This window comes from Grus americana, chromosome 12 (genome assembly GCF_028858705.1).
Source record: "Grus americana isolate bGruAme1 chromosome 12, bGruAme1.mat, whole genome shotgun sequence".
NCBI classification, from domain to species: Eukaryota; Metazoa; Chordata; class Aves; order Gruiformes; family Gruidae; genus Grus; species Grus americana.
Genome location: NC_072863.1, coordinates 22307036 through 22334816, shown reverse-complemented (window position 1 = coordinate 22334816; position 27781 = coordinate 22307036). Strand labels below are relative to the sequence as shown.

Here is a 27781-nt window from a genome sequence, read left to right as displayed (position 1 = left end):
AGTAGCGTACAAAGTGGTAGTATTACAAGGTATATTAGTCCCAGTGATAGAAGCCTCCAAGCATATTTATCTTGCCAGTTTTCTGTTTGATAGGCAGTACTGACATGGAAAAGGCTTGAGCATTTACTTCTTATACACGTAAGATTTTTAAGCCTTGGCCCCTGCTCCTGCTGATAACACCTGTGGAGTCCTTTTAACGTGCCTTCACAGTATAATCACTCAGGTTTCTGTGCTGTGAGGAAGTGTTAAAACACTCCAGCAGCGAGTAGTATATTTTGACAACTTCTTCCTATCAGTGTCCTGCTGTGAAGGGGATGGCTGCAGTCAGGCAGCATGCATCTTAACTAGGAGTCAAAGTAGACAAGCTTTTCCAGCATATTCTCAGAAAACTGATTGGAGTCTTATTTTGTTCTTACCTTACCCTGTAATTCTTTATCCATTTGAAGTGTCCAGTTATGTAAAGAAAGAAAAAATCCACTAAGCCACCAGAAGAGAGAAAGCAACACATATATTGTTTTATTACCTTCCCCTAGGATCGGTACTAACTGTACATTTTACTGAAATGAGGGCTGGAAGTCTCTCCTTTAGTAGCACCACTTAACTGGTCATTCATCAGGGGCAGGTGAGTCACCGGCAGTGTTTTACCATCTTGAATCAGTTTGCTGGTAGAAATGTGTAGATTAAGTACAGCCTTCCTGTGCATTACAGCCTGTCAATCGTCCACAGTTAATAACTCCACTAAGGCACCTCCCTCTCCTAAGTTGATGAGAAGTGACACAGCTACAGAAATTGAAACCAAATCCTCTGACGTATCCCCTAGAGCATGATATGGCAGCTTGAAAGGGCCAGGGGAGGGTGAAACTGATTTCTACAGTTTCAGTAATTCCTTGAGCAGGTATATAGGCCTCGGAATCTTGCCTTTTTCAATAGCATTAAAATAGTACAAGTTAAAAAACCAAGAACCTAAAACAAGTTCTAAAACATCATCTTCAGAGCTGTAAAAAGCCAAAATTGATGCACTTCCTAATAGCATCAAACATCTGAAAGTCCTCATTTCAGTCCGAAGAACTTTTTAGGATAGTGAAGTAGCACCCTGTTCAGGCTGTATGCTGATTTGTCATCATCTCAGACATGAGCTGCCGAGTACATCATTTGGTCACCCTGTGTTACCCCAAGAGGGGGCGTGTTAGCGCTGTGTCCATAAATTGTTCTTTTAAGGAAAGATGCTGGAGCCATTATTGTCGTTTGATCAGTTGGTATTCTGTGATTAGCACACGAAGGGTGCAAGAGTTGTCCACTGGTAGGTGGAGGACTCAAGAACCGAGCACCTTCAGCCATCCCAATGATGGGAAGGGGTGGAGCTAGAGTCATGCAGATGTTGCTGGTCTGAGGAGCAGCACTCAGTGAGCTTCTGGTGGCACAACTGGAACTGGAGAGGCGAGAAGGAAGATCAGGTTCTAGTAGCCAAGTCTGGCCAGGTGCAAGTCCACTTTGCTGCCCCTCATCCTGGGATTTTAAGCACTTACAGCAGCAAATTCCAACACAGGCACCACCAACAACAAATGCCACAAATACGGACCCAACAAGAAGGAACGGCAGGTACACGGGCACTGAAAATGTAAGAGTGACATTAGCATGGGGTGTTCTAGGGTATATTTGTCCTTCATTCCTTAAGACATGCATGCACCAGGGAGCAGGCCAGAGTAGCTTTACTCTCAACCCTTCTCTGGCTGAAGCAAGATTAGAAACTGGCAATAGCTATGGCAGGCTCATTGGAAAAAGCCTGAAGTACAGAGGGTGGGACCAGTCTGTCCTAGAGCATCTGCCATTCACAGCCCTGCAAGAGCTCTTCCAGTACTCAGGTGTCACAGCTACTGTTCACTTGTGCATGATTAAGTAGAAATTCAGACTTGTAACTGAGTTTTACAGTTAGTACCTCAACTGCTGTTGGGTTACCTATAGAATCTGGGTTTGAGGATTACAAGCATTTTTACAAGCCAGAAGTTAAGTTAAATACATTACTTGGAGACATCCACATGCATTAACAGAACAGGTTAGCAACACACATGTTCCACTAGGGATATAAACATCAGAGGTGTTACCAGATTACTTTGTCAGTAGCTCAGAGGCTTTTCTAAGAGTAGGACTGACAGAAGAGTCTTGAGCGAAGCCCCAATTTATTCCCTCTTCCCAGTTAAGGGGACCCAGTGGCTCTGGCCCACGCAGCCACCAAAGCAAGCAGCGTGCCAGGGCCGCACAGCTTTCTGCTGCACGGTTACAGCTTGGAGCTGGGATGGGCACAGAAACAGAGGAAGCATCTGGCTGATGCCACGAAAGGAAGGTCGCCACAGGGGCTTCAGAGGAGAAAGCACATCTGATATCCCCCTATCTGCTAGAGGCAGGGGAAGCTTACCTGGCACTGGAGGCCTGGGGCTGGGCTGCTGGTTGTCAGCAGGGCACCGGCCCTGGTCCAGGCGGGCCTCTCTGGATGAGCAGCAGTAGCGCAAGCCGCAGGTCCCACAGCACAGAGTGGCCTCCGGGCCATCGTAGCGCTCGGGGCACTGGAAGCCGCGGTGCCAGCGCTGCGGGCTGCCAGCCCAGCCGTGGCAGTACTCCCCTGCCTGCCCAGGGGCGCATCGCAGGGCTTGCAGCAGCACCAGGGCACAGAGAATCCCCCTTGCCATACCGGGTCACGCAGGGTACCTCACCTCTAACCACCCGGCCCACGCTGCCCCTTTTTTATCCCCCCCTTCTTTTTTTAAAGGCAAGGCACCCACCACCCCGGGCTGCTGCAGAGCACAACGCACCCAGACCACCGGCTGCCCACCAAGGCACTGCCTAAGCTCCTGTTTCAGGAGGTTTTATCTCTTGGCCCGTGACCTGCCTCTAATCCCCTCTCCTTACAACAACAAAGAAGGACCCACTAATTGAAAACCATTCGCAGCTACTCCAGCTCCACCTTCCTCTTTTCCCTCCTTCATTCCTGAAGGGAACAGCCTTCTGGCTGGTCGCTGCTGGGGGTGGCACATCTCACACTCAGGGTGGGCATTTCGACCAGCACGGCACCGTTAGCAAGGCTAAGGAGGGCAGGTACAGCAAGCCCAGGGCTATCCTGGTACCAAAGCTTCATTCCTTCAGAGGCTTGTCAACAGCTGAAGTGTCAGAGGTGGGAGGCTGGGGACAACACACGGTGACAAGTGAGAAATAAAATTTCCAGAGCAGAAAGAAAATATAGGGATAACCAGCTTCTAGTGGGCTCTAACGACTAATTGGTACAAACAGGTAATAAGGTAATCTTTTCCTTGTTTAACATTGATAATCAATCACATAAATACAAAGAAGAAGATTTTAATCTGAAAATGTAGGGAAAAATAGTTTTGAAAGCTCTAAGTTGGTCTAATTTCTGTCTCCATGGTTGAAAACCTAGAGGCTGAACATTTTAAAGGGTCTTCTGCACTTCTGCGTTCCCCACACATAGTGCAATCCATGAATTAAAAAGCATGTTTCAGGGGACAAAATGCCTATTTCAAGATCTTAGAAGTTTCACCTACACAGGAAAATCCTACAGTGTTACAAAGACCCCATAGCAGCACGGGAGTGTTAGTGACCTCTTCTTCTTTGAACTAAAAATAAAACCAGAATATTTATGGTCTTTCGTGGTCCTCTTACAAGTCTAACTACTTGCTGTATTAACAGGATCCACGTCTGAACCATCGTTAGCCTGTGCTTAACCGCAGTGAGGAAAAAAGTTGTCGCTAATTGAGCACTTTGAAAAGCAGAGAGTTAGGGCAACATCTCTTCGACCAATATCCTGGTAAATTGTAGCACTGTTTGCAGCTTAGGTGAAGACTTCAAGAGGTATTCTTGAGTGTACACAAAAGCTGGTTCCCACATATTTTTTTAGGAGTGTTGCCATTGATTGTAGAGGGAGGCTGTCCAATGATGCAAACTTTAGAAACATTCACACAAAATTATCTCCCTTCTGATGATTTTTTAATATTAGATAACAGCTTGCACATTTATGCTTTATTTCATAGGTTCAGTTGAGTCATAATTCAATCTGCCAAAGACATCAGCGCTCATCACCTTTGCCAGTCATGCCACCCTTAGTGTATCATTTTTTAATTGGCTTTTTGGCAAACACAGTTAGAGAGATCCTTGGATTCAGAAACGTTAAATGAAATCTCTGCTTAGAACTAGAGACTTTTCCAAATCCTGCTCAGCGCACTGAGATATGCATTTTGCCCTCCTGCAGTTCAGCTCTGCAAGTGTAAGGTTGGTGGACTGCATAGGACCTAATCCTATAAATCCATAGGCACAGTCTAGAAAATACTGAGCAGCCCCAGCACCCTTCAAAAGACAGCCAGAGGTGAGTGACGTGCTGTCTTGGATTGAACTCTCACAACGCTGAAGTGATACTTTAAGCCCAAAGCTGTATCTGCCTTAAGGCAAATTCTAGTTTATTCACACATTCGGCATCAGCACTGTTAGGCCAGACTAAATACCAACTTTTATTATTTGTTGTTATGGGAAAAAGCAGCCTCGGACAGGCTTTAAGCATGTGCTTAGCACTTTGCAGAGTTCATCATAATAAAATGTGCCTCAGTAAAGATAAAGGGATGGATGCAATTATTTCCTCCCATCTTCCACACTAAAAGAGTATAAAGACACCTGCTAAGTCAGGTATTCAAATGCTAAGAAAAGCCTAAAGTTGTTCATTGCATTAACACTTTGGATGATGGCTGCCCTCACATGATTTCCTCTCTCTGCATACACACTATCTTTAACAACATGGACATGTATTATTTTTTCCTGCACACTCCACATTATTTTTCCCTACCTCACTTAGCAGGGATAAACTCTTAAGAAGCTAAATGTCGAGTTTCTGTTCAGGGTCTGCATGTCTGTTTGTGGGTGTTCCAGGGGGCATTTGTTTCCCGATTCCCAATCTCTCATCTTCATTTTGTCATACTGTTCTGTGCTCTGATGGCCACTTGACCGCTGCAGAAGCAGATGAATGTAATTATGTATAAAAATTGTATATGCTTACATAACTTGTGACCCACTTTGAATTTTGACAGGATAAAAAGGGCAACATGGATATATTGGGATGCTGGTTGTGAACTACAAGGATAAATCATGAATGAGTTCCTATTCTAATTCCTTATGTTCAGCTTTCTTAGTCTTTTACCTTCCAGGGTGAAATTTTTCATGCTAGTTCTTTGCCAGCTTTGGGGAAGTTTTAAACAAAAACAATCCAGCCTATTTTGCATGAGAGGAAAGCGATGATGGTTTCCTATTAGTAACAACAACAAACAATCTTGTTACCTTTTCTGAGTATCCCTGCAGCCAAAACAGCTTGAGCTTTGAATTTACAAGTTACCATGGAAATAGCCCTCAGAGAGAAGTCTTTTTGTCCATGTGAGGGTTGTTTCTCTTATTTAGGGAAATGTACATTCCCCCCCGGTGAATGTTATGTGCACAGCAAGATGATTAAAAATTCCTGTTATTCTAAGCAGAAAGCACAAACTGGAAAGTTCCTGATCTGCAGCTGCTGTGCCTTCCCTGCATACCAGTGTTCAGTGTCAGTACTTTACTGTCTTCTGTAATGTTGAAGATTGAACTCTGCCACCGGATTTCAGGTATATTCTTGTCATTTCTTAATGCCAAGTGAACGTTCAATACAGACCAAGAAATAGGGGAAGAACTAATCCCTCTCTGCAGTCCAGTGGTCAGATCCTGTAAGATGCTGATCAATTCTCTCCTGTCACTGCGTGTGCTACTTCCCTCTGAGAATGAAGGTTTCTGGTGAACCACTGAGCATACAGCAACCTCCTCCCTGATCTCCCCGCTGCCTTTATGCACATTGAAAGATTAATGCAAGAGGGAAGGAGCTAGTTGAGTGTGAGTGTTGAATTGAGAGAGGCTCAAAGGTGAAGAAAGAGAATCAGACCTGTCTTAGCAAGGAAACAAGGAAGGAGCCAGGGGGAGAGGGCAGGCAGGGAACCTGACTTGGGAGACTGAATTGTGAACGGGGAGCCTGGTAAGGAAGACTGAGTCAAAACACATAGGAATCAGAGTGCTGCTCTGGAGACCTGGGGGACTGCCTGCTGTATCAGAAAACTAGCTGGAGCATCTTGGAGTTCAGCGTAAGCGAGAAAGCAATCGCTACCTGAGATGGCTGCTTTAGAGCTATTTAGGGAGTTCTGTACTTGTGCCTGCCTCACCCTGTGCCATCCATGCAGATGTAGTCCCCCGATGGATGGGGAGTTTAGGGGAAGAGAGAGACTGGGGCTGACAGGGCAGAAGAATCACGGTAGGAGCCAAGACTCGGCAAGGATTCATGATTGTGATTTAGAGGGAAAAGGTGCGGACCGGCTGCCCAAGGTCACTGGGATGGAGCGGAGGAGCCCACTGGCTAGCCAAGGATTTCTGAGCCCAAACCATGAGCCTCATGGGACTGAAAACCAATGCTGTCTCATACCACTGAGCAGTTCTGTTCTCACTAAGCTGTTGAGGCCTGATTCTCTACTCACATTAGTGTAACACAGCTGCAGGGAGCCACTCCCAGCACATAGGCTGGTGCTAGAATCCTAATTCTGGCTCTGTAAAATACAGACAGGTAGCTCCCTACAGCGACTGCTTGCTAACTGAAGATTTATCCTTTAACAAGAGTGCCTTTATTAGTAATTATGGCAGTATTGCTTTATTATGTGATAATTAAGGAAGTGAAGAATGCAGGGAAATAAAAGACAGTAATTCAGGATAGAGCCAGGAGGCCCATGTGCCAAGGTGATGGGCAAGTACACATCTTTCTCTGCACATCATTACTGGAGGTTGATTAGCGAAGGGGTGTCAGCCCTGAACCAGGGGCATGCTGTGTATACTTAGCAAAATCCATGCTCTGCCATTGCAATGAGGAAACTACAGGAGAAGCTAATAATTACTTGGGGGATTACTATAATGAAGAAGAGAAGGCTGCAGTATCAACTGTTTTCTGAAGATACAGATTTAAACCTGGTGTCAGGTTTTCTTTTGTGATGTGGTACCAAGGTGTCCTTATGTTATCGAGAAAATAGCTCTCTGTAATGTAGGCTTGCATGACTCCATCTGTTCTTGAAATGCTTTCGCCAGGTTTTAGGTGAAAACAGACTAGAGAATCAACAACATTAGTATCTGTAAAAATGTACCGTGCCTCTGCAGAAGAAAACTAGCAGATCTGTAAGCTTATTAGTTTAAAAAGGGACACAATCTCTGCATGTTTTATATAGAAGCAATTACTGCCTGTTAGAAGCTTGTTGGTTGGCTTTAGTGCTGCGTGCTCATGTGAGCCATGTCCTGCTGATGCGTGGCTTTACTTCATCAACACAAGTGCAGATAAGGATGATGCCAGAGCAGGCACGGTGGAGCATTAGGAACGTGCCGGAGTAGCCAGCTCTCAGGACTGGAGAGCTCTCCAATTTACTTCTTTTGTTATTTCTTCTCCTCCTCCTCCTCCTCCTCCTCCTCTTTCTTCTTGTTCTTCTTCTTCTTCTTCTTCTTCTTCTTCTTCTTCTTCTTCTTCTTCTTCTTCTTCTTTTTAGGCAGGTTAGCTTTTTTCTTTTTAAAAGTGAGCTGCAAATTTAACAGAGTTTCAATTTCAGAAATGTTCACAAAGCTCCCACAAGGAAAAAGGAAAGAAAAAAAAAAAGACAAACACCATGTTAACATTCTGCTTTTAGAGGTGCATGAAAAAGGCACCTCCATCTTTGATCTATATGTGCAGTTACAATAATTGTTGTGTATACCTACTACTCACGGTCCCACCTGATCCACGTGTAATGACTTGCCTAGTCACAAAAATCTAAACGGAGCCTATATTTTATATTCTCGTTGTCTAGGTTGCCACCTCTTTGAAAACAAAACCAAGAAATATTAAAACCAGTCAGTACTGTTCATCTCCTCAGCAAACAGAATGGGACAGAGGTGGCTCAGGTCAGTGGATTTAACACCATTAGTCCTTTTTTGGGACATTATTTTTTGACAGAACCAGCAATTTCCAACAGACTTCAGTAAAAATCCAGGTCTTAAACTTGCCTTGAGTTAGACTTTGACAGCCCCTTCACTCCTGGTGATTTTCCTTCTTTCCCTCTCCCAACTACACGTCTGTTTTCTCCTTCCTGAAGAGCCAGTCTCATTTCTGCACTTTTCTACCACAAGAGAAGTCTTTTGAGGAGGAAATTAGTTGTTCATGTGTTCCCTGCTGGGCTCTTCCCTCTCCAATGAGCCCCCTCTTGATGTCAGCAAAAAGCTGGACAGTCCAATGGTCCTCACCTAAAAAAGACAAACCACCTATTAAAAGCAGTTACTAGAAAAGAGAATGGCAGAACTTATTGAGATGGTGATTTACCGAGGTGTGCTTTTTGAATGGTTGTTCAGCCTGAATGCTCTTGATTGTACATACACAATAGGCCTGATTTTCAAGAGGGAAGGAGTCCTGTAGCTTCACTGGGAGTCAGCAGGAGCTGCCGGAGCTCCGTCTGTGTAAAGATCAGGCCCAGGCGGTGCTGAACAATGCTGCTGTTGCAGATGGAGCCTAAGAATCAAACACAGTAAGAGTTAAACCAAACTTTCATTGCCAACTCAAATCACAATGAGTTTGGAGTTCAAACAGCTGGGTATTTTTTTTTAAAGTTAGTTACTTGTAAGGTTTTTTTTTTCTTTTTTGAGATGCGGCTGCTTCAGAATTTAAAGGATTAGAAGCCTGAAATGCTGGAAATCTCACAGGAAAACCTGCTCTTAAAATCTCCGGCTCTGAATTGGATGAAATCTGACCTCTTGGGCTCTTATTATTTTCTGTTGCATTTTTCTGCAGTAGGCATTTTCTAGCTAAGTACAAAAGACTGCTATCAGAGGCTTGGCGTTTATATTGGAACTGAAGTCAAGTCACTGAGAAGTATCATGACAGCTCGAATCATGCTTCATAAGCTTAACTGAAGGTCTTCGTAGGCATTTGGGTTCATCAGAGCATGGTCAGGAATAAGTCCGGACAGAGTGTCTGTTACGCTGAGGAATAGCAATTTAACTGTATTTCGGTGTGTGTATTACCTAACCATCAGTCGAGGAAACAGTGCAAGGTGTTGCATAAAATAATACGGAAATAGTTTCTGCGCCAAGTTGCTGATAGTCTTCATGTGAGGCATTCTGGTTGAGGAGACGTACAACAAAACAGTGGGACCACGGATCAGCGGTGAGGTCAGCTTACTTGTGAGCTGCGCTTGCCGATGTATTGCAAGGCAGCATAGCAGAGCGTGCCTTTTAGGAGGAGCCAGCTTTGTGAGTATTTAGTTACAAAAACCTTCTCTCAAACAGGACAACGGAAAGTGCAAAAAAACATAGGTGTTTCACTGAGGTTGTTGTAACAATTTGGAGGCATTCTATGGGCTAGCAGGGAATTGGAATGAACGTTTTCATGGCAATTGAGAGATGGTAGAAAAGGTGAAGACTAGGCATGATGATTTTGGGAACTGGTTGAGGAAAAGGCTGTGAAAATGCTGAAAATAAAATAAAGAAACTTATGCTTGATAGGAGGACTCAAAGAGAGGGGTAAGCAGACAGAATAGGGTTATATTTATCAAGGTGATAACCATAACAATATGTTGAAAGTCTGGCAGTGCTTCTCCTAAGAACACTTGAAACGTAGAAAATAAAGACAAGAAAATTACTAGATAATTTCATGCAGGAACATGTCCTTCACAGTTATATTAAAAAAAGAAGATGCGATAAGGTAGACGCCTTTCTAAATCACTTTCCTTTTTAAATTTCTATGGGAGCAAGGCGATGTGGTAAGTGGAGGTTTGGGCCCCAATAGCTGTAAGTTCCAGATTTCAGTCTGTCCTGGAGAAAGCAAGACAGACACATGGGAAATATGCAAACCAGCAAAGAGGCAATCCTTTGGAGAACACTGTGTCACCTACGGGTTTTCAGAAGACGTGATGACTGACCTAGAACAGGTCAGACCCAGTGCTGTACTTAGACTGTAGGCACTGTATTGGGGATTAAATTAAGCAGTGATTTAGGTGTCCATTGCAAGATTCATTCTTCTATTTCTTGGTACAAGTCTTCATAGTGCTTTCTGGTTACTGCTTGTTTCTTTCTTGAAATTACTTTGATGTCTCTTGTGATTGTCTCTCTTGACACTTTCTTACATTCTGCAGACACAAGTTGCGATCTGCTTGGCAGTTCTGCAATTGCTCTGTCTCTTGAGAGAAACCTTATAAGCCATCAGTCACTTACCGCTGCTTTGAATTTGCTGGCAGACCATGTGCCACTCATACATTCACTGTGGAATTGGCTTTATCTTTGCTGGCGTGTGGTTTGGGGACCACCTGTCACAATCCCTCATTTTAATCCCTTTTTTTTTTTGGTGATTGCACTGGCAAGATTCATCAGGCCGTAGCACAGGGGTAGTTTGCACTAACTGGTGTGGATGTCTCAGATTGGAAACCATGAAACTGTGCCTTGAGGAACAAGGGAAGACCCCGGAGATGATGCCTGTGAGCATGGGCTGCAGACCCCCTTACCTCCAGGCTGTTTGTCCGGATTTCTCCCAGAACAACGTGTGAGCAAACCCTGTGAAGCTGAATGTTGTTTGTTGCTTCAGTTTTAAATTAGAGCTCTGCCATGCAGACCGTAATAAAAGCGGAACTCAACAGGATACAAACCCGTGTGATATGACAGGGATCAAATCTTTTTCTGATGCCATTCTCTCCATTTTCCTCAAAGTTACATACGGGATGAATTTGGCCATCGTGATCTAAGATGTCCTGACAACACCCATATGAACACAAACCAAAGAATTCTGCATGGGGAGGGAAGGCAGCTGGGAGTGCGCCGAACCACAAGCAATGGTGTGTACAGTAAAACTCATTTGTTTTTAATTTAGGGAAGGGGAAATATTTGAAGAAGATAATCAGTAAACCAAGCTGTTGGACTCACAGAACCCAAGCCTTTTAAGAAATTTAGAACAGTTCACTTAGTATTTTTACTATTTTACATTTTTGCTCCACGGCCATTAAAATAAGAGCCTCTCTGAATGATTCCTGAGTAGAAAAGGAAGCAAAGTGGTCACATTTTGCTGCCCTCCTATGCCCAGGGAACAACAGAAGATGCTGGAGAAACAGGGTGTCATCCCCACCCCATTCATTACCAAGAGGTTCAGATCATTTATAGAGGCATTGGTATTTCTAGTACTTAATTAAAGCCAAACCTCGAGGTGAACCTCTGAACCTCTTTCAGCTTGACCGTTCCTTCTTATAAGTGATGTTTTAATTTCAATCTAATGCCAAGAAAAGTCTTTCATTCTCCCCAGCTGGCGTCAGAGATAAGGGACTAAATCCCCCAGACATTAAAACATCGAACAGTTCTGTCATGTGTTACTTTAGTCTCCTGCTCAAAGTCTTTCTCTTCTTCCTGACTGATCTCAGATATAATGCAGAATAATCAGTGAGCAAAAGTAGGGTAACAATTTAAAGTGTGGCTTTGAAGTTTAGCCTGTATTCTGGGCTGTTGCTCTTCATTTTCCAGCCATCTGAGAAGGGTCTGTCCTGAAGGGTTAGCTCGGGCTGTTAGGCCAGTTCCATAATCCCCCATCAGGGAATACTCTTAGGATGCACTAGGAATTGGTTGTGGTTTACAAAACTGCACTTTCATTAAGATATCTCATTGCTGATCCTTTTGGTCCAAACGAACTAATTAATACCAGGATAAGTTCCTTCACATCGTCGTTTCGCTGGCATAACTGTTCCAGTCCCATGTCACGCCTCAGTCCCAGCTGCGGGTGTATCAAGTGTGTGCTCCCAAGCGTGGGCTCACCTTTCCTGTCACTTTGCCTTGAACTGGTGACGTGCTTGGCTGAGTATCTCTCTGGTGCCTTCTACCATTAACTTCCAGTTGCCCCCCAACTCTGAAAGCTACTTGTCATCGAGCCTCGCAGGATGCTCATACAGTAATTTTAGCACTTGGCCATGGCCAGTCCCACGCCCTGTCCCTGCTCCCAACTCCTGAGTGCCCACAACGTGCTCCTCGACAATCCCATTGCTGGGGTTTCACCACACAGCAGAGAAAGAAGGGAAATGTGGAGACCTGCATGGAGATGTCTGCAGAGCTCTCTTCTTGGTGTTGGGGTGAGGACAAATGAAGTGCAGCCAGGGAGAGGAGTGTGGCAAGCAGTCCTTCATGAAGGAAATCTCCTTCTCCAGGAGCCAGCAGCCAAAGCTAGAGACTGGCGTAGCTTTTCTTGAACATCAGCCCTTGCAGAAGACCTCTCTTAAGCAGGTATCTGTTTTCACTCTGAATGAGTGTGCATTAATTGCCACCATAACTGATAAGGCTTTTGCATACTCTGAGGAGCTACCAGACCTTGTTTGGTTTATAGACGTAGTTAGCATCCTTATCTCTCCCAGCACAACATCAAGGTAAAGAGGACAGGTGCAAGCAGTGGCTTGGCACTTCTATGGACAGATCAGCAACGACATGGCAGCAGCCTGAAAAGATGCCCCTCTTCTCTCAAAGAATACATCTCTAATCTTGTGTCTAAGCAATAAAATCCTCCCTGTGCGCTCTTCCACCAGAGGGTACCAGTGACAGAAACTGTGTGTTGGCAGAGTTCAGTAGAGCCCCCAACAAAGCCCCAGCGCAGGCTCAGAGGTAATTCAAGAGAAACAGCCCCCTTTTCTGTTCCAGCGGGTTGCTGCACTGTGCTGTGAGATGGTGAGAAGGGGAGTGGTGGACCCCCAGGGTATTTTCAGAATGCACAGCTTGCTTGTAGGTCTTGGTCACACTAAAGCATCTCTTTGAATTCTTAACCAACCTTAACATTAAGAGTCTGCTAAGGCCTTTTTCAAATTCCCCTATTCCAACCAAGGGAAAATTTAAAGGGCCAGTTCCTCACCTGAAATAAAACTTTTCAACTTGATTAATCATCAGCTGAAGGTTTGGCCTAAGATCCTTTATTTCTTTGGAAGAGAAGATAGAAATAGCTCATTGTTTCCCATTTGCCATATGTATTCACCTGTCCCATTAGCAGCAACAGCAAATTTTACTACCTTTTTCTCCTATTAGCCCTCTAGAAAGAACAAAGCTAGGCAACACCAAGCTGGAGCCTGTTTTGTTTTGCATGATATCAACATACATACTACCTGAATTTCAATTGCAAAACCAGCAGTGCAATTCCTTTGTTTTCAGATGAAGCCATCCATCATATTCCCAGAGTCCCGGAAAGGAACAAGGTTGCATATTTGAAAGGGCGGGCACTATTTGGTCTGCATATCTTCATTAATTACAGTGTATGGGCTGAGTGTGCAGAATAGCCATAGGGTGAGTCCATCCTTTGACTTGTTACCAAGGCAAGTGTGATATGGACTTACTGACACTTAATGAAGATAGAACTCTAGGGTGAGATTTTATATGTCTGTTTATTTTACAGAGTCACTTTTCACAGTACAGTTCCACTTTGGTATTGTAACAAATTTGTGAGATCTGCTGTAATGTTAGGCAGAAATAACCTGCTGCATAGACAATCTGGTGGGACAGGGATGGGAAGACATGGCAGAGACAAGTGGAATTGTAAGACTAAAGAACCAGTCTTCAGCTGCTCAAGTGAGGCATATGTTATATATGAATTAATTTTTTAATCTCAGCTGGGTGACATTTTCCCAAATGCAGAGGTGTCACCGAATGGAACGATTTGCTGTGATTGGCATGCTCCCCAGAAGAGGATATTGCCAGTAAGGGCTGATGATGTGTTAGGTCAGGACTGCAGTGCACTGTGGAGCCTTGAGATTGAACTAAGGGCTGTTGCAAGTCAGGGTTGAGCATGCAGAACTGAGCGGGGGCAGCTCGTGCTCTGCTGCTGACATAGAGCGTGTTCTGAACACACTACTAAAACACACTGATGGCATTTCTGCATGTGTATAAAACAGCATGTGTATAAAACCTCCACTCTGCCAGTTTCTCTTTCGATTCAGGTGGTTAAACTGAACTTGAGGCTTTTAGTTTTACTAACTGATGCATACAACTGGTAATTTGTCTCACAATGAAACCTCAGGATGGACCTCAGTAATTTGCTTTATTCTCTCCATGCAACCCTGGAGTCAGAGGAGCAAGCAGCAGAAAGACATCCCATCCATTTTAGAGCTGATAGAGTGGCTCCTGTTCTACCTCCAGCTGTTGGTGTGAGGCTGGCACCCCTTGCAGGTAACTGAAATAACTCCAGAAACCTCTGGTAGCCTGAAGTAACTTCAGCAGCCTCTGGAGATGTGGCTAGCCCGGGATCAGGAAGCTGATCCCCTATGCACTTCCCTCCTTGGCCATAGCAGAGGAGAGATGGTTCAAGAAAAGAAAATTGTAATAAAATTCAACTAACTTCAAACAAAAGAGATCTGGCAGAACATCCTTCCAGCACACGATTGTTTCCTATGGCATGTTGTGTAATGCTCTGCTAGTAATCCTAAGTATGATAGATGAAGTTTGATACGTGCAGTGACTGAGAAAAATTGCTGGTTGTCAGAACAGCAGCAGCCAAGACAACAGCTATGTTCATTGACTTCCAAATTACAATATAATCTTAGTTATCGGTAAACCCAGTGTTGTCCAACCTGATGCCCTCTGTGGAAGCATAGCTAATGGCCTTATAGAAAGGATGGCAGCTCAGCTTCATACTGATCATGCATATTAAACTGTCACTGTAACGCACTGATGTATTGCTGTACCAGTTTTTTAAGAACGGATGTTCTTCCTATCTTTAAATTGCTCTGGTTTGAGGTCTTATAGCCAAAAGCAATCAACAGATAAAATCCGCAAATGTGCATATTGGAAAATACAGATATAATAGGAGAGTACGAGGAGAGTAAGAAACTATTGACACTGATGGAAATAATAGAATTACTAAAGGGAGTATCAGCTTTAGGATTCTGAGGTTCAACAGCAAGGCTTCATGTAAACTTTCCTTCCTCTTGCATCTCTCCAGACTTTCTAATGCAGGTAACTATCATCCTTACCTTAACTGAAGTTGGTCTTCCCTTGAGCAGGAGGTTGGACTAGATGACCTCCAGAGGTGCCTTCCAACCTTGTCGGTTTTTTTTCTATTACTGTATTTTACAAGCAGAATACCTGATACAGAGACGGAATGCCTTACACACATAGTAAACTAACAGGAAACACAGAACAAAACTAGAAGATCGTATGGTGACACTATGTCCCTCTGTGTGGGAAGGGCATAGCCAGGAGTGACAGCCGAGGGGACTGTGTCACACCTGCCCCAGCTGGGGACCAAAGGAGAAGTGGGTGGCGGTGGCTGTGGCCACTGGGATCACACAATCACCTTTTTGTTATGGCTGTGGGGCAGCAGCCAGACCATGCGCTACGTGCCACCAGGGTCACCTGAACTTAGAGAGACTACGCACCTAGTGCTCCAGACCCTGGAGGCATGTGATTTACATGAACATCTCAAATTTCTTTTTTGTTTGCTACGCTAAAACTAAAGCTGAAGGCCTTGAAAATGGAAATAACAAGATGGAAATAACACAGGATGGTCTGCCTGATGCTGCAGAGAGGCTGGAAGTTGAGAATTTTGGGGATTTCACCTCTGGGAGGTGCCGCAAACCGGTTAACTGCCGTCAGAGCCTGTGCCACAAACCGGTTAATTGCTGTCAGAGCCTGTGCCACCACCTTTGTGCATGGGATTAATTAAGATTCATCCAGGCCCACTATGCCCGGTGTGGGATCCAGCTCGGTCCCAAGCTTCCCCCCAGGGGATCCACATGTCCTAAAGCACACATGAGAAGGAGCGCAAGGACAGTGCCCATGTGCCTCCAAGGCAGGGCAGAGCCTCCAGCATGTGGATGTGAGTGGATGCGTATGGCTGTCACCTGGAGACAGAAATCTGCCCGCACACTGTAAAGCAATACCTTCACTATGGCAGAGCTGGAGATAAAAGCATGACTAACAGATTAAATAGGATAAACTAAGGCAACTCTGGTTACTTTGGTTACTAAACTCTTATTAACTCAGAAAGTTGCCTAGAAGAAAAGCAATACAGCACACTACGGAAACTTTTCTGAGAATTAAAAAAAATCTTAAGAAGGGAGAAAGGACTTCAAAATTTCCCAGATTGGTAGTCTCAACAGGAGGAATGGTAATAAATGTCTAAATGGCATCAACACAGTTTCATTCGTGGACTCTCAATAAAAGGAGTGACATCTGAAATACAGAGATCATTTATTTTCCTAAGATTATACTAGGCCAGCATTTGTGTAGGGAAAAGAAAAACTTTAGGCTTTCATTGGGAAAACAATAAGATCGAATAAGGTCTCGGCTGGGCAAATATCTGCAGTTTAATGAGAGCTCAGTATAAATTCTGACACGGATTTCTTTATTCCTGTGCTGGGATGTTTCCATCAGATTGCACAAGTGCTGCTGGAGAAATTGTAGAATCTCTTTTGCAATCTTGTACACAAATAGCCTGGACAGACTAAAACTTTCGTTCAGTATTTTGTTTAATGTTACAAAATACAGCGTGATTGGTAGCAAATCATAAGTGTTACCAGAGCATTTCTCACTGGACTGAATTTCTTGCTGGAATGAGAAACATTAAGTTCTCCCTGTAAGGGGATTTCTTAGGAACAGGTAATTTCAAAATAGCTCCCAAAGCCATAGAGGTGTAGGTAGATTCTGTCTAGCATCTGAGATGTACTGAGTGTTGAAGTATTTCTGAGGGAGGTAATTATGCGTTTTGTGAATAAAGAGTAGAAAGGTAAGAAACCCACAGCAAAGGTACGAACTGATTAGTTCGCTGGTTTGTACGTGCACAATCTTGTGAAAGGGGGGTTGATGAAGAAAGAAGAAACATCAGTTTGACATATGATTTTGAACATCTTAGTAAGAGGGTTTAAGGTTTATGATTTGTTTTCTTCACTCAGTACAGTTTTGTTTCCAAAATTACCATATTCCTTTCCTCTGAGGCTCCGGAGCTACACTCACTAAAGATGTGCGTGGCATAGTTCACGGTGCAGAATGTACGCTGTAGCACGATAGGAATAACTTATCAATGGACTAGTTTAGGGAAAGTTTTTTGCTTTCAAAATGTTAAGTGAAACAAATGTTACAGACTAGCTTTATTATACAGATCCTGAAATCTGAACAAAATAAAAACCTGCTTTTCATCCGTATGAAAAGAAACTTTATTGGATTTTTCCTCAACTTTGTTTTGTTCTTCAGTTAAAATCTTCATCCATGGGCTGAAAGGTCATTTTTTTCTGCTTTGCTGCATCTTTTTGTTTTTCATTTAAACCTTGCAGAGAATTGACTAAGCTAAGATGGTCCTGGAAAATTAAATACGGGCAGTAGACCTAGGCTTGCTCTGCTGATGAGCAATCAAATTGCTGTGTCCTTTAAAGTATCTAGCTTGGGTTCAGCAGAAGAGAGAAAAAAGAAAGAGGAAAGATTTCTACTGAAAGCAAACTGGAAAGAATTTGCTTTGCAGTGTTGGGTCAGGTACGTGCTGCTGGTCTGCCAAGGCTAATTAAGTTTTACGCCAGCCATGTTTTATTGATATAGACTACGTTATAGTCTCCATCATCTTCTAGAATGCATATGGTCTCATTAGCACAACAAAGTAGTAGTTGTACAGATTATAATTCTATCTTGAAGTGTCAAGGCTAAATTTTCTGTTATATATCTTACTAAGATTTAAAACCTCCAGGACTTTCTTTTGTGACTCTTTGTCCATATTCTTTTCTATTTGCCAAGGCAGGTACCTTACACATCGATCCCGCTGCTAACATAGTGATCACTGATGTGAGCACCCACCTCACTCTTCTGAAGCTTTTGCCATCAGATGTTACCAGCGCTCCTGCCTGTTCAAAAAAGGTTGGCTCAGTAAGGGCGTGGTAAAGAGTGGGACACGTGCCAAAGTTCCCTGAGTGGAACCATCTGGGTATCTATTGTGTTTCCCTTCAGAGATTTCATATTAAAGTGTGGGAAAAATGAGAAATGGGAGTTGTTAGTAAGTGTTTATTTTCTGACAATATAAGTATAAACCAGTTCTTATGAACTGGAATGACATTATTCAGGGGCAACAAGGTTCTGTTTGTGGGTGGGTGATGCAATGGGTTTTTCAAACTGATTTGTCATCTTGAGTTGAGGATGATAGCGCCAGACCAGCAGTGGATGAGTAAATGTGATGGGTTTGCAAATAACAGTACAGACCTGTATCTGATAAACGCTTTCTGGTCTATGGTTTCCAGTGACTCTACAAGCGTGAGCCAGCTGGCTGCTGTTACTGCACTTTGCGTGGGTTTTTGGTGCAAGGGCATGAAATAGGCCTGTGCTACTTCACACTGTGGACTTTGTCACCACTTCTTGGTAGCTAAGAGCGAGCGCAGAGAGTTGCTGGACAAATTGCCCTCTGTCAGGTTTGCTTTTAGAGTGTCCTTGAAGTACTTTATTAGACAACCACATACTATTTTTCCAGTTCACTGTAGAGAAACATGAATGCTTCATCTGCCCACATACCAGCTTTAACAGATGTTCAGTTGGCCCTAGGCAGGACTTCACCATTGGACAGTGCTGTCCAACAGGCCGATTGAGAGATGAATGGGATACACCATTCCTCAATGCTTCTTCCATTGCTGTGCAGTTAAAGCAATCTTGTGACACCTAAGTTAAAGAGATGACTTTGAAGAACCTCTGTTCCCTGCACCAGCCCCCAAATTAAGATTGCTTTCTTTTACAGCAACCAGACAGACCTGAGCATAGCACATAACAGAGCAATGTGCTTGGCTGTAAGGGTTCTGATGGGTGTGGGGTGCACAAGAATAAAACCAGTCCTCAGACTGTTGGAACAAGACTGGCCAGACCACATGAAACCAGTGTGGTGGTAACTGGTACGGATGGACGTGAGGATTCCTCCAGTGCTGGGCTATCCTACATGGTGTTTGCAAATTCTCAAGCAGATCTAGGCAAAGGACAGCAAAGAGTGGAGAGACGATTGGAGCCATTTCACCAGACTATATTATACTTCAAATGTATAAGTACAAAGTCATCTTGCTGTCATTTGCTATCACTCAGGGAGTTTAAGCATTCCACACACCGCTGGTGACAAATAACTTGCAATTGTTCATCTTTGTTCCCCAGGGTGCTTTCCCTGACAATGGGATGACTCAACTCAGTAATGTTGACTAGATGAGCACATGATTTCACAATAAAATAATCAGTCACTTTTTTAAAAAGGGCAAATTTATGCAGCCACATGGAAGAAAAAAGCAAAGTGCAGCCTAAAATTCCTTTTATTTACAGTGTGAAATGAAGCATGAGTAAGATGATTAGAACTGTAATTAAACAACAGAGTCAAATCCACAGATATGCACAACACACAGAAGGAGGCACTGGGAGAGACAGCATAGAAGAATCTTAAAGTATTTTTTCCCCTGCAAGCCCTAGGGACATCCCTCCTTAATTTGATCTCTAACAAGAAGCTATCTCCAAAAGCCCCTGTTTGCCCTTGAATAAAGCTGGGTTTCAGGAAAAGGTCTAGCTAATTTGCTCACTAAAAAGGTACTGCATACATAGTGCATGCATAGATGCTGAAATTTGAGCTTCATTGCAAATGGGAAAAAACAATTTTCTAAGTATGGCAGGGGAAAACCCCAGAGGAGATTCTGTCTGCAGCCAAGTAAAGCTTGAGTTTGGCTCCAGTCCTGAATTATATCCCTTTCTGTCATTTGCCAAACACCGTCTCAGTTCTCCAGATACTGCTAACATCCTAATATCACCCTGCATTTAAGTACCATCCCCGCTCTCCTTCCCTGTATTATACAGTTCTTGGCATGTTTTCAATAGCTTTCCTAAACCCACATCCGAATTCACTCTGATAGGTTTCAATAGCTTGCTGAGAGGCAGATAATCCACCCTTTGTCACTAAGGATTGAGTCCTGTCTCAAAAAAAGAACAACTCAATTTCATCAAAGAAAAGTAGTTAGGAATGAGTTTGCTGCTGCTAACAAGCTTGACTGGATCAGAGCTTTTTGTGGTGGAACAAAGAGTTTAAGACCCTGAAACATGTTAGTATTGCAAAGAATATTCTATTCAATCTGTCATCTATATTTTAATGCAGTAGATCACTTGTATTTTGTTAGATCATGTCTTACACTAGAGGATGAGTACCCATCAGATCCTTATAAAGTGCCTGCTCCGCTTTGGATCTAATTCAGTATGATCTCTTTTTTTCTGTTGTACAAGATCTCAGTGCCCTACCTGTTTCCAGATGGAGCAAGACAGACAGCCGAATTCAACCCTCAGCTTACCTAGCGCAGTGCCAAGGGGAAGACGGCCATTCCCAGCTCTCCGTCATTGATTCAGTCATGCAGAGCTTTAATCCAGCTGGGAGCCCACTGGAAGCTGTTAAAAAAAAGTTCCAGGAAACAGCTTTCCCGCTTGACAGCAGGGCAAGGGAGAATAGCTCCGTGTCCTTAGGGAAGCCAAAGTTCTGTGATGTTTGAAGACTGGGGGGGGGGCTTTATTCTTCACCAACATAGACAGACACATACTGCAAAACATTATCTGCAGAGATTTGTTTGAAACTGTAAACACATCTGCTTTGGCCTTGCTCAGACTTCTCTTGCAGTCCCATTCCATGAATGTTCATGCAAGTGAGTTCTCAGTAACCCAGTTCTTTGCAAAAGTCAGGTTTATATCTGTTTTCTCAAGTTCAGGCAACAAGTAAATTTTATATGAGCATGCCTTCTGATGTTCAGGGAGATTGTTTCTATTCAGGGGTAGAAACAATGCCACTTAATGATGAGACCATTAAAAAACAGGAAGTGCAGCTCAAATGGCAAGGCAATAAGCAAGAAGCATCTTGTAGAATAACTTTGAAAAAAACAATGCATCTGGGAAACATCACAATCTGCTCCTAGCTATTCACCAGAAAAGAGAGGAAACTTCACTGTATGAACCATTTGTTATGAAAGTATTCAGTTCAGTACCAAGAGCAACAACCCAGATGAAACTACGTGTTCCTCAGTTAGCTTCCTAAACTCTGCTGGAGGTGGACATAAGTGTCAGGCGATTTCATCAGAGTTGTTATGATGACATTTTGTTTTCTTTCCATGAAAAACATCTAGCCACAGCAACTGCAAAGGAAAAAAAAAAACCCCACTCTACTCAACATTTCCTTACCTCACATCTCCGTAGTGATTTTCCATCTCTGCAAGCAACGCTTTAATTAACTGAAAACCTTCTGATTCTAAGCAGGTTGGAGGTGCTGTCCCACAGCCCCATCGCAGCATGGCTAGCAGATTACGAATCTAAAGCAAAGCAACACAACCAGGGAGTCTAAAAATACCAGGGACACCTGAGTTGCTCCATTTCATCGTACTGAATTTAGTGGAGGAGAGGGATGGTCCCTGCACGCAGATTGTAGTCACAACCTCTCTCCCCTGTTGAAGGGGAGATCAGGGGCTGGACTGGAATTTTGAATTACTTTAGCAATATTACCTCACAGGCAGCAAGTGTTGTCCTATGATGTGGAAGTCATGCAGTACAGCGTGGGCAACCAGGTCTTAGGAACCACTGCACTTGACCCAGACATGTGGCACTAAGATCGTCACTGTGCAGGGGATGTCAGCAGAAAAAGGCCTAAGAAATGGAACAGCTTTTTTCCATGAGGTATTTTCCAAACCTGCAGGGGAAACTCATTAGTTGCATAATACTGGGGCTGTAATTATAATGATGCTGCAACTCATTACATAAGGACCCTGACACCACCTCATGATATCTAAATTCACTTTAAAAAATTGCCACCGAAGGGCCCTTTAGAATAAGGACAGTTCCAAGGGTTAAATTAAAGTTTGCAGCAGCCTGTACCCAGTTCTGCTTTCATGCTTCTCAGCAGCCTCATATTCCCTGAATTAAGCTACTTTTAAATTTTTCTTCTCTGGGAAGATACTTCAGAATCTATTCGTGACAGTCAAAATTCTAAAATATGGGCAGAATCTGTGCTCCCTAAGGCTGTTTCCTGAGACAGCTATTTTTTTTGAGTATCATTAAAGTGAGAAAAACAAACTCAGAAGGCCAAATTCATGCCTGGTGTCATTCAACTGACCTTAGCATCAGCATACCAGCGATGGACTTGGCTGTGCACATACATTATGCTGTCTGCTTACAAAATGACAGAATCTAGCATCTGGGCAGGACTGCGTGCATACTGACTGGAACTGGCTATTGAATTGTACCTGAACCCACCGTTTCGATGTATTTTTGGCACCATTCTCTTTATACCACTTGTAAATGAGGCTCCCTTTTCAACAGCCCCTTTGGCACTCATATTCCAGAAGCTTAGCAGTGTGGGTGTCTAGTAATGCCCCCTCCCGTCCTTCACCCAGTAAAAATGGTATGATAAATTGTTTTTTTCTCAAATGTTTCCCAGACAAAATGTAATTTTCATCCGCATTATGCAAGACTTCACCATTTTGTTGACAGGGATTTATTGTGATAGACTTCAGCTGCCTGTTAAACACTTCCTAAATGGTGAGTGACTAATAAAAACGAGATGACAGGAATTGCTTGGCGTGGGACACATCCCACCTACAGTTTAGGCTACCTTTCCCTGCAAACCGAAGATCTTCAAACTGGTCTCCAGATTGCAAAATAATTTTAGAAAGCCGCTCTTCTATCCGTAGAAAGCCTATCAATAACCTGACCGATTCGATGTCTGAAAGCAAGTCTGATGGTGGCCTCCAAAGGAATGGCAAAATTAATATCAACATAAGGAACTCCAAGCAAGAGCAGAAGAATTACAGGTTCCTGTAGCACAGGAGAATTTCTGTAATAAATTGGACTTAAAAGGACAGAAAAAAATCTGTAGTCTGGAGCTGCTGAGAGCTGTGCTTCAGTCAAGGCCGTGACATTGTCTTGGTGGCCTTGTACAAGACGTTCACTGCTCTGTGTCATTTTCTTCATCCATCAAACAAGGTTTCAACACACTGAGTGCCCCTCGTGATCCCGCGGAGGACAGCCAAAAGCCTCTGTCCGAGAAAAATACCCACTGAAGCCGCTGTTGTAGCGGCCGATCTCTTCGGATGTGCCCACAGCGTACAGACGCGTGCTCACGTCTGAGGGGCTGTGCCTGGCTCAGCACGCATCGGAAGTACCTCGGCAGCAAACGGCGCTGCTGTGAGCTGTACGGATGTATTTACAACCAACATCGTAAAGGAGAGGCCTTCAAGAACGCATTCTGCTCAGCTGAGATGCTGCAGCCCTTGACGGGATCATGCTGCATCACAGTGACGCGTCCCTGTTCCGCTTCAACATGACAACTGTGATGGAAGCAGGGGTTACTGATGATTCCGCCTCATATTTTAAAAATATTTTCCCTGGTACCTGGAAAATCCAGCTGTTCCTCTCACTGCTCTGCCACCAGTTTATCACCAGTTTATTATTTCTTATTATGGGGTGAGTGCTCAGATGGAGCTAATGCAGAGGAGTTTGGGGTTTTTTAAGCTAATGCAGTGGAGTTTGATGTTTCTTAAAGCATTCCAGCTGGTTACAGCTCTGATTAATTGTGTGAAACGCAGCTCCACCTTGTCTTAGCAAAGAGTCTGATCAAATTGACTTTTCTAAGTATCATCTTTGAGGACAAGCAGAGCAACAGAGAACAGAAGCAGCTGGAGGACAGGTGAAACAGCCTCTTTTTAAATCCTATTTATCATTGATCTGGGTGGTCATAAGAGTCTTTTTTATGATTTTACCCTGCTCCCCAAATACACACAAAATTTATTTGCTAAGTGCAACTCTGTGGCCTAGTTCTCTGTTAGTTGTTTTCTTTTCATACCTCCCTTTGCTTCATCTCCTCAGGGTCTGTAAATGCAGATTTCTGGTAGAAGAGGTGGACACGGACCTAACAGGTCCAAAAAGGAGCAGCAAACCTGCTGCTGCTCAGGTGAGAGGGAGCGAGCTCTGCGTCGGACGCCATCTCCCCCCTTTACCTATGACAAAGGTGGGTTAGAATTGCCTTTACTTTCAAATTTCTCACAAATTAAGCTGAATCGGGTTGTTTCTCCACTGGGAGCATTTGCCAGCCTTTCTTGCTGGGATCCGTAGCAAACACTTGACCAGCACGATATGCTAATATCACCCGTTATGTAACAATTAAAACCTGTCGATTCTCAGGCTTGGTACGAGGTCATCCTCCTGAAGTGAATTTCTCTGCAAATTCAGGGTTTCGATCGCAATGAACACCTGGGGAAACCGCTGCTCTGGGGTTGGTGAGACATCATGAATATTCATTGCAGAGGCAGCAGCGGGTGAATAGTAATTACAGCAGTTCTTCAGGATCAAGCTTGGCTATCCACAAGAGGCAGCGTTATGCTTTGAAATTAAAATATATGGGAAAACCAATAAAACAGGTATCGTTAGTTCAGTTAAGTGCCTGTACTGACATGGTCTGTGTTTCCAACCCTGCTTCATGAGTGGGGAATGCTGTCAGCCTGCTACCCATTGAGGGCAGTGCTGATGTCACAGCTGATGGTCTTACGTTTTGAGGAAAAAAGTGGGTTTTTTCCTGAAATAGCCCCTGAGAGCTTCTTGTATGCCTGGGACAGGAGGGGAATCTGGGGACACCGGCGGTGGTGAGGCCACAGCAGGACAGAGAAGCTTGTTTGGGCACTCGAGCCGGGCCCCACTCAGGACTGCGGAGGATGGCGATGCTCGCCACCGCCCTCCAGCACTAGCCCAGGGCTCCGGGCCATGGACCGAGCCTGGCGACCCGGCGGTGCCCTGCCCTCACCCAAGATGGCGGCGGCGGCACCTCCCCGCGGGCCTCTCGCGAGGTTTGCGGCGGGGCCGGGCGCTGCCCTGTGCAAATGGCGGCGCGGAGGCTGGGCTGCGCGGGCGTGTTGAGGTGAGCCTGGGGGAGGCGGGCGGTGCCGCCATGGAGCACATCACCACGCCGAAGGTAAGTGGCCGCGCCACCCCGGGAGCCTGCCGCTGTCCCGTCGGGGTCCCCTCGCGGTGCGGCCGGGCCGTGGGGCTCTGCTCGCCGCCCTGCGCCGGGGCCTCCCCGCGGGACACTGAGGTGGAGCGCTCCGGGGGCGGCGGGCTTCGGCCGGCGTTGTTGTCAGGGCCCTTTATTATTTCAGTAAACCAGATCCCTTTGCTTTCCTTCAGTGCGTACGTATCCTTGAGCGGGTCACGGATAAGTCTGGAGAGCTTAAGCTACTTGTCGTGGTGTTTAGGTATTCCTGCAGCCCCGTGTGGGAAAGGACGTTATGAGTTCGGATCCTGATCAAAAGGTGTTTTGGGTACGATTCGTGTAAACTTCGCTTGTATCCGAGTGTGGAGACCCCCCTCAGTACGGAAAAGTGAATCAAAATGTGCTTTTTCAGTAAAGTGGAACGGGAGCTCTGGGAATGCTGTGCTCGTGACAGCTAAAAAAAAAAAAAAAAAGAAGTATCCAGGTAGCTGTTTGTCCAGCCGTTGATTTTTTTTTTTTGGGGGGGGGAGTTTTTTGGTACTATGAAGGTTGCTGGTCGCTGTATTTTGTTGCGTTTTATCCTCTAGGATATTAGCTTGGGGCTGCTCCTTACCCACGTTGCCTAAGGTGCTCTGCTGGGCCTGCTTGTGGCCTGAAAAAGGGCGATATTAGATACAATAATTAAATGTGCTGAAAAGCACAACATCCTAGGAAGACACAGCTGAGACCTCTGCTCTTCAAGTTTCTTTGCTGACGTTTTCCATGATTTATCTCAGACCAATGACCCTGTAAGAAGCTTACATATTCAATACCCTGAACTACTTTAGCGTATACTGTTAAGCTACTTGTTTTCTTTGTCCTTCCAATTATTTTTTTCCATTATTTTTGCTTAACGATGAGAGAAAAATTCCATCTGTGTCCATTAGCAAACAAACAAGCCAGGAGAAAATCAATTAAATAAAGTAAAATACTTTAATATTTTATTATGTTTGTGCTGATGTTTTTTTAAAACTGTTTTTATTAATTAGCTTAGTGTGGTTTATGAAATGCACTTACATGCCTAGGAAGTCTGTTACAAGAAGTAGCTACTAAAGCTTTTTTATAGTGACCGAGCAGTTGGAAGTCAGACCGGAGAGGGCTATTTCTTTCACAGCAACACTTTGATTATTCTTAACATGGACAATCTTTTCTTTAGTAGTTTTTTTGTCTTATTATTTCTGCAAACTTGCACAGTAATAAACAGTAATCATCTTGGCTACAAATCCAGTAATCCTGTTATTCACACTGGTGCTAAACCTTGGCTGTTGGCTTAACCTTTTTGGCTTTAATTGCTGGAGAAAGAATCTGAATTTATAATGTGAAACTGAGTTAGTGTTGCAGGGGAGACTTTAATTCTTAAACTTTTCTGTCTTTCGTCCTGGGCTGTATATTAGCAGTTACACGATTGTGGTTCAACCAGTGCTTAGATATTTCCTTGATCAAAGTTTAAATTAATTTTTTCATATTCTTTTTATGTTGCAGGTTGAAAATGTGAAATTACTAGATCGCTATACAAACAGGAAGGCAGCAAATGGGACGTTATACCTGACAGCCACCCACCTTATCTATGTAGATGCTTCTGCTGAAGTCAGGAAAGAAACATGGGTATGTTGTGATACCTGGAGTCTGTTTAAACAGAACATATAAATTACTTTGTCTTGTATCCAAAACAAACAGGTTTGAATTCCAAAGTTGTAGTAGTCTCTTACAGCGTTTTGATGCCAAATGCTTAACAGAAACGGCTGTTTTGGAAGGAAACAAACGCAATGGTAACGTGACTTGATAGAGGTTGCTCACTGAATTTTTGTTAGTTCCAGGAACATAAAAATCTTGTCTAATTTCCTATCTCAAACTCAATATAGCAAGCCACCAAACTTGATTATACAGCCTTTAGAAGTGCACAATTAGCACTGAAATTAGCCTTGTTTCTTCATTCTTAAGTAAAACGGGAATGGCAAAATACATTGCATATGGGCGTGGAGGGAAAGCAAAGTGAACCAGGTAAACCAAGCTGCACATCAGTCTCTGAAAGTAATTTGTATATGTCTGTATTTTTTCAGTCTTGCTCTTAACAAGCCTTTGGGTGCACAGTCTGGATGTTTATTATGTTTGTTTGATAAATATCACAAATAAACTCATTTTGTGCTGCTAGGTAGATGCAGTAAGCATAAATAGCTGATAGCGTTGCGAAAACTTAATATCTGCTTGTACAGCTCCCAGCCTTGTCAGTGGCTTCTGAAAAATGTTGTTTCCTGTTTTTCAGATTCTGCATCACCATATTGCAACTGTAGAAAAATTGCCTCTGACCACGGCTGGCTATCCACTCCTTATTCACTGCAAGAACTTCCACGTGGCTCACTTTGTTATTGGGCAGGAACGTGACTGTCACGAAGTGTATACCTCATTGCTTAAACTTTCACAACCAGGTATTTAGGACGGGAGTCTTGTTTTGGAAATCATTGAAATGCTTTAAGCTGGAAGGCTCGTCTGAGCAATAGAGAAAGCTTTGCCTGCTAGACTGTTGGTTTTGTGATGTCGGTACAGGAGAGGGAGGATGTGAAATCAGAATTGGTTTCCACCACCAGAGATGATCAGTGTGGGTCAGCTCAGTAAATAGAGTGCTGCCCTGTGGACCTGGGGCATTTGCTTCCAAACGCGTTTCTGAGGCAGTGGGAATGAGGTGGTCTCCCATAAGGAGCTTCTCAAGACCTGTGCAGGGTTGGCTTGCCCGAC

The 27781-nt window shown here is 43.9% G+C and overlaps 2 protein-coding genes across 8 annotated transcripts in view; one reads left to right on the top strand and one right to left on the bottom strand.

The window, feature by feature from the left end:
• Positions 1 to 27781, top strand: part of MTMR8 (myotubularin related protein 8) — a 75117-nt gene that overhangs the window by 25072 nt on the left and 22264 nt on the right. Inside the window, exons 4-9 of one of the 7 annotated variants that reach the window (XM_054838914.1) lie at positions 10765 to 10889; positions 14137 to 14235; positions 17788 to 17907; positions 23893 to 24034; positions 26531 to 26653; positions 27312 to 27474. In XM_054838914.1, coding sequence (XP_054694889.1) covers positions 17876 to 17907; positions 23893 to 24034; positions 26531 to 26653; positions 27312 to 27474 — 460 coding nt within the window. In that variant the 5' untranslated portion in view covers positions 10765 to 10889; positions 14137 to 14235; positions 17788 to 17875. Of the gene's footprint in view, positions 1 to 10764; positions 10890 to 14132; positions 14236 to 17787; positions 17908 to 23470; positions 23491 to 23892; positions 24035 to 24882; positions 24992 to 25203; positions 25338 to 26530; positions 26654 to 27311; positions 27475 to 27781 lie in introns of those variants that run through there. The other 6 variants (XM_054838912.1, XM_054838913.1, XM_054838915.1 and 3 more) reach the window with 6 other exon arrangements.
• LOC129211909 (protein shisa-1-like) lies at positions 1126 to 2684 on the bottom strand. The gene is made up of 2 exons (XM_054839695.1): positions 2414 to 2684; positions 1126 to 1610 (listed from the first exon to the last, which is right to left on the bottom strand). The coding sequence occupies exons 1-2, from the start codon at positions 2682 to 2684 to the stop codon at positions 1126 to 1128; spliced, it is 756 nt and encodes a 251-aa protein (XP_054695670.1).

Bases quoted from the DNA above. Each gene is read 5' to 3' on its own strand.
- LOC129211909 (XM_054839695.1), bottom strand. From the start codon at position 2,684: ATGGCAAGGGGGATTCTCTGTGCCCTGGTGCTGCTGCAAGCCCTGCGA. The intron at 1,611-2,413 runs GTAAGCTTCCCC...TTACATTTTCAG, and splicing joins CCCCAGGCCTCCAGTGCCAG to TGCCCGTGTACCTGCCGTTC.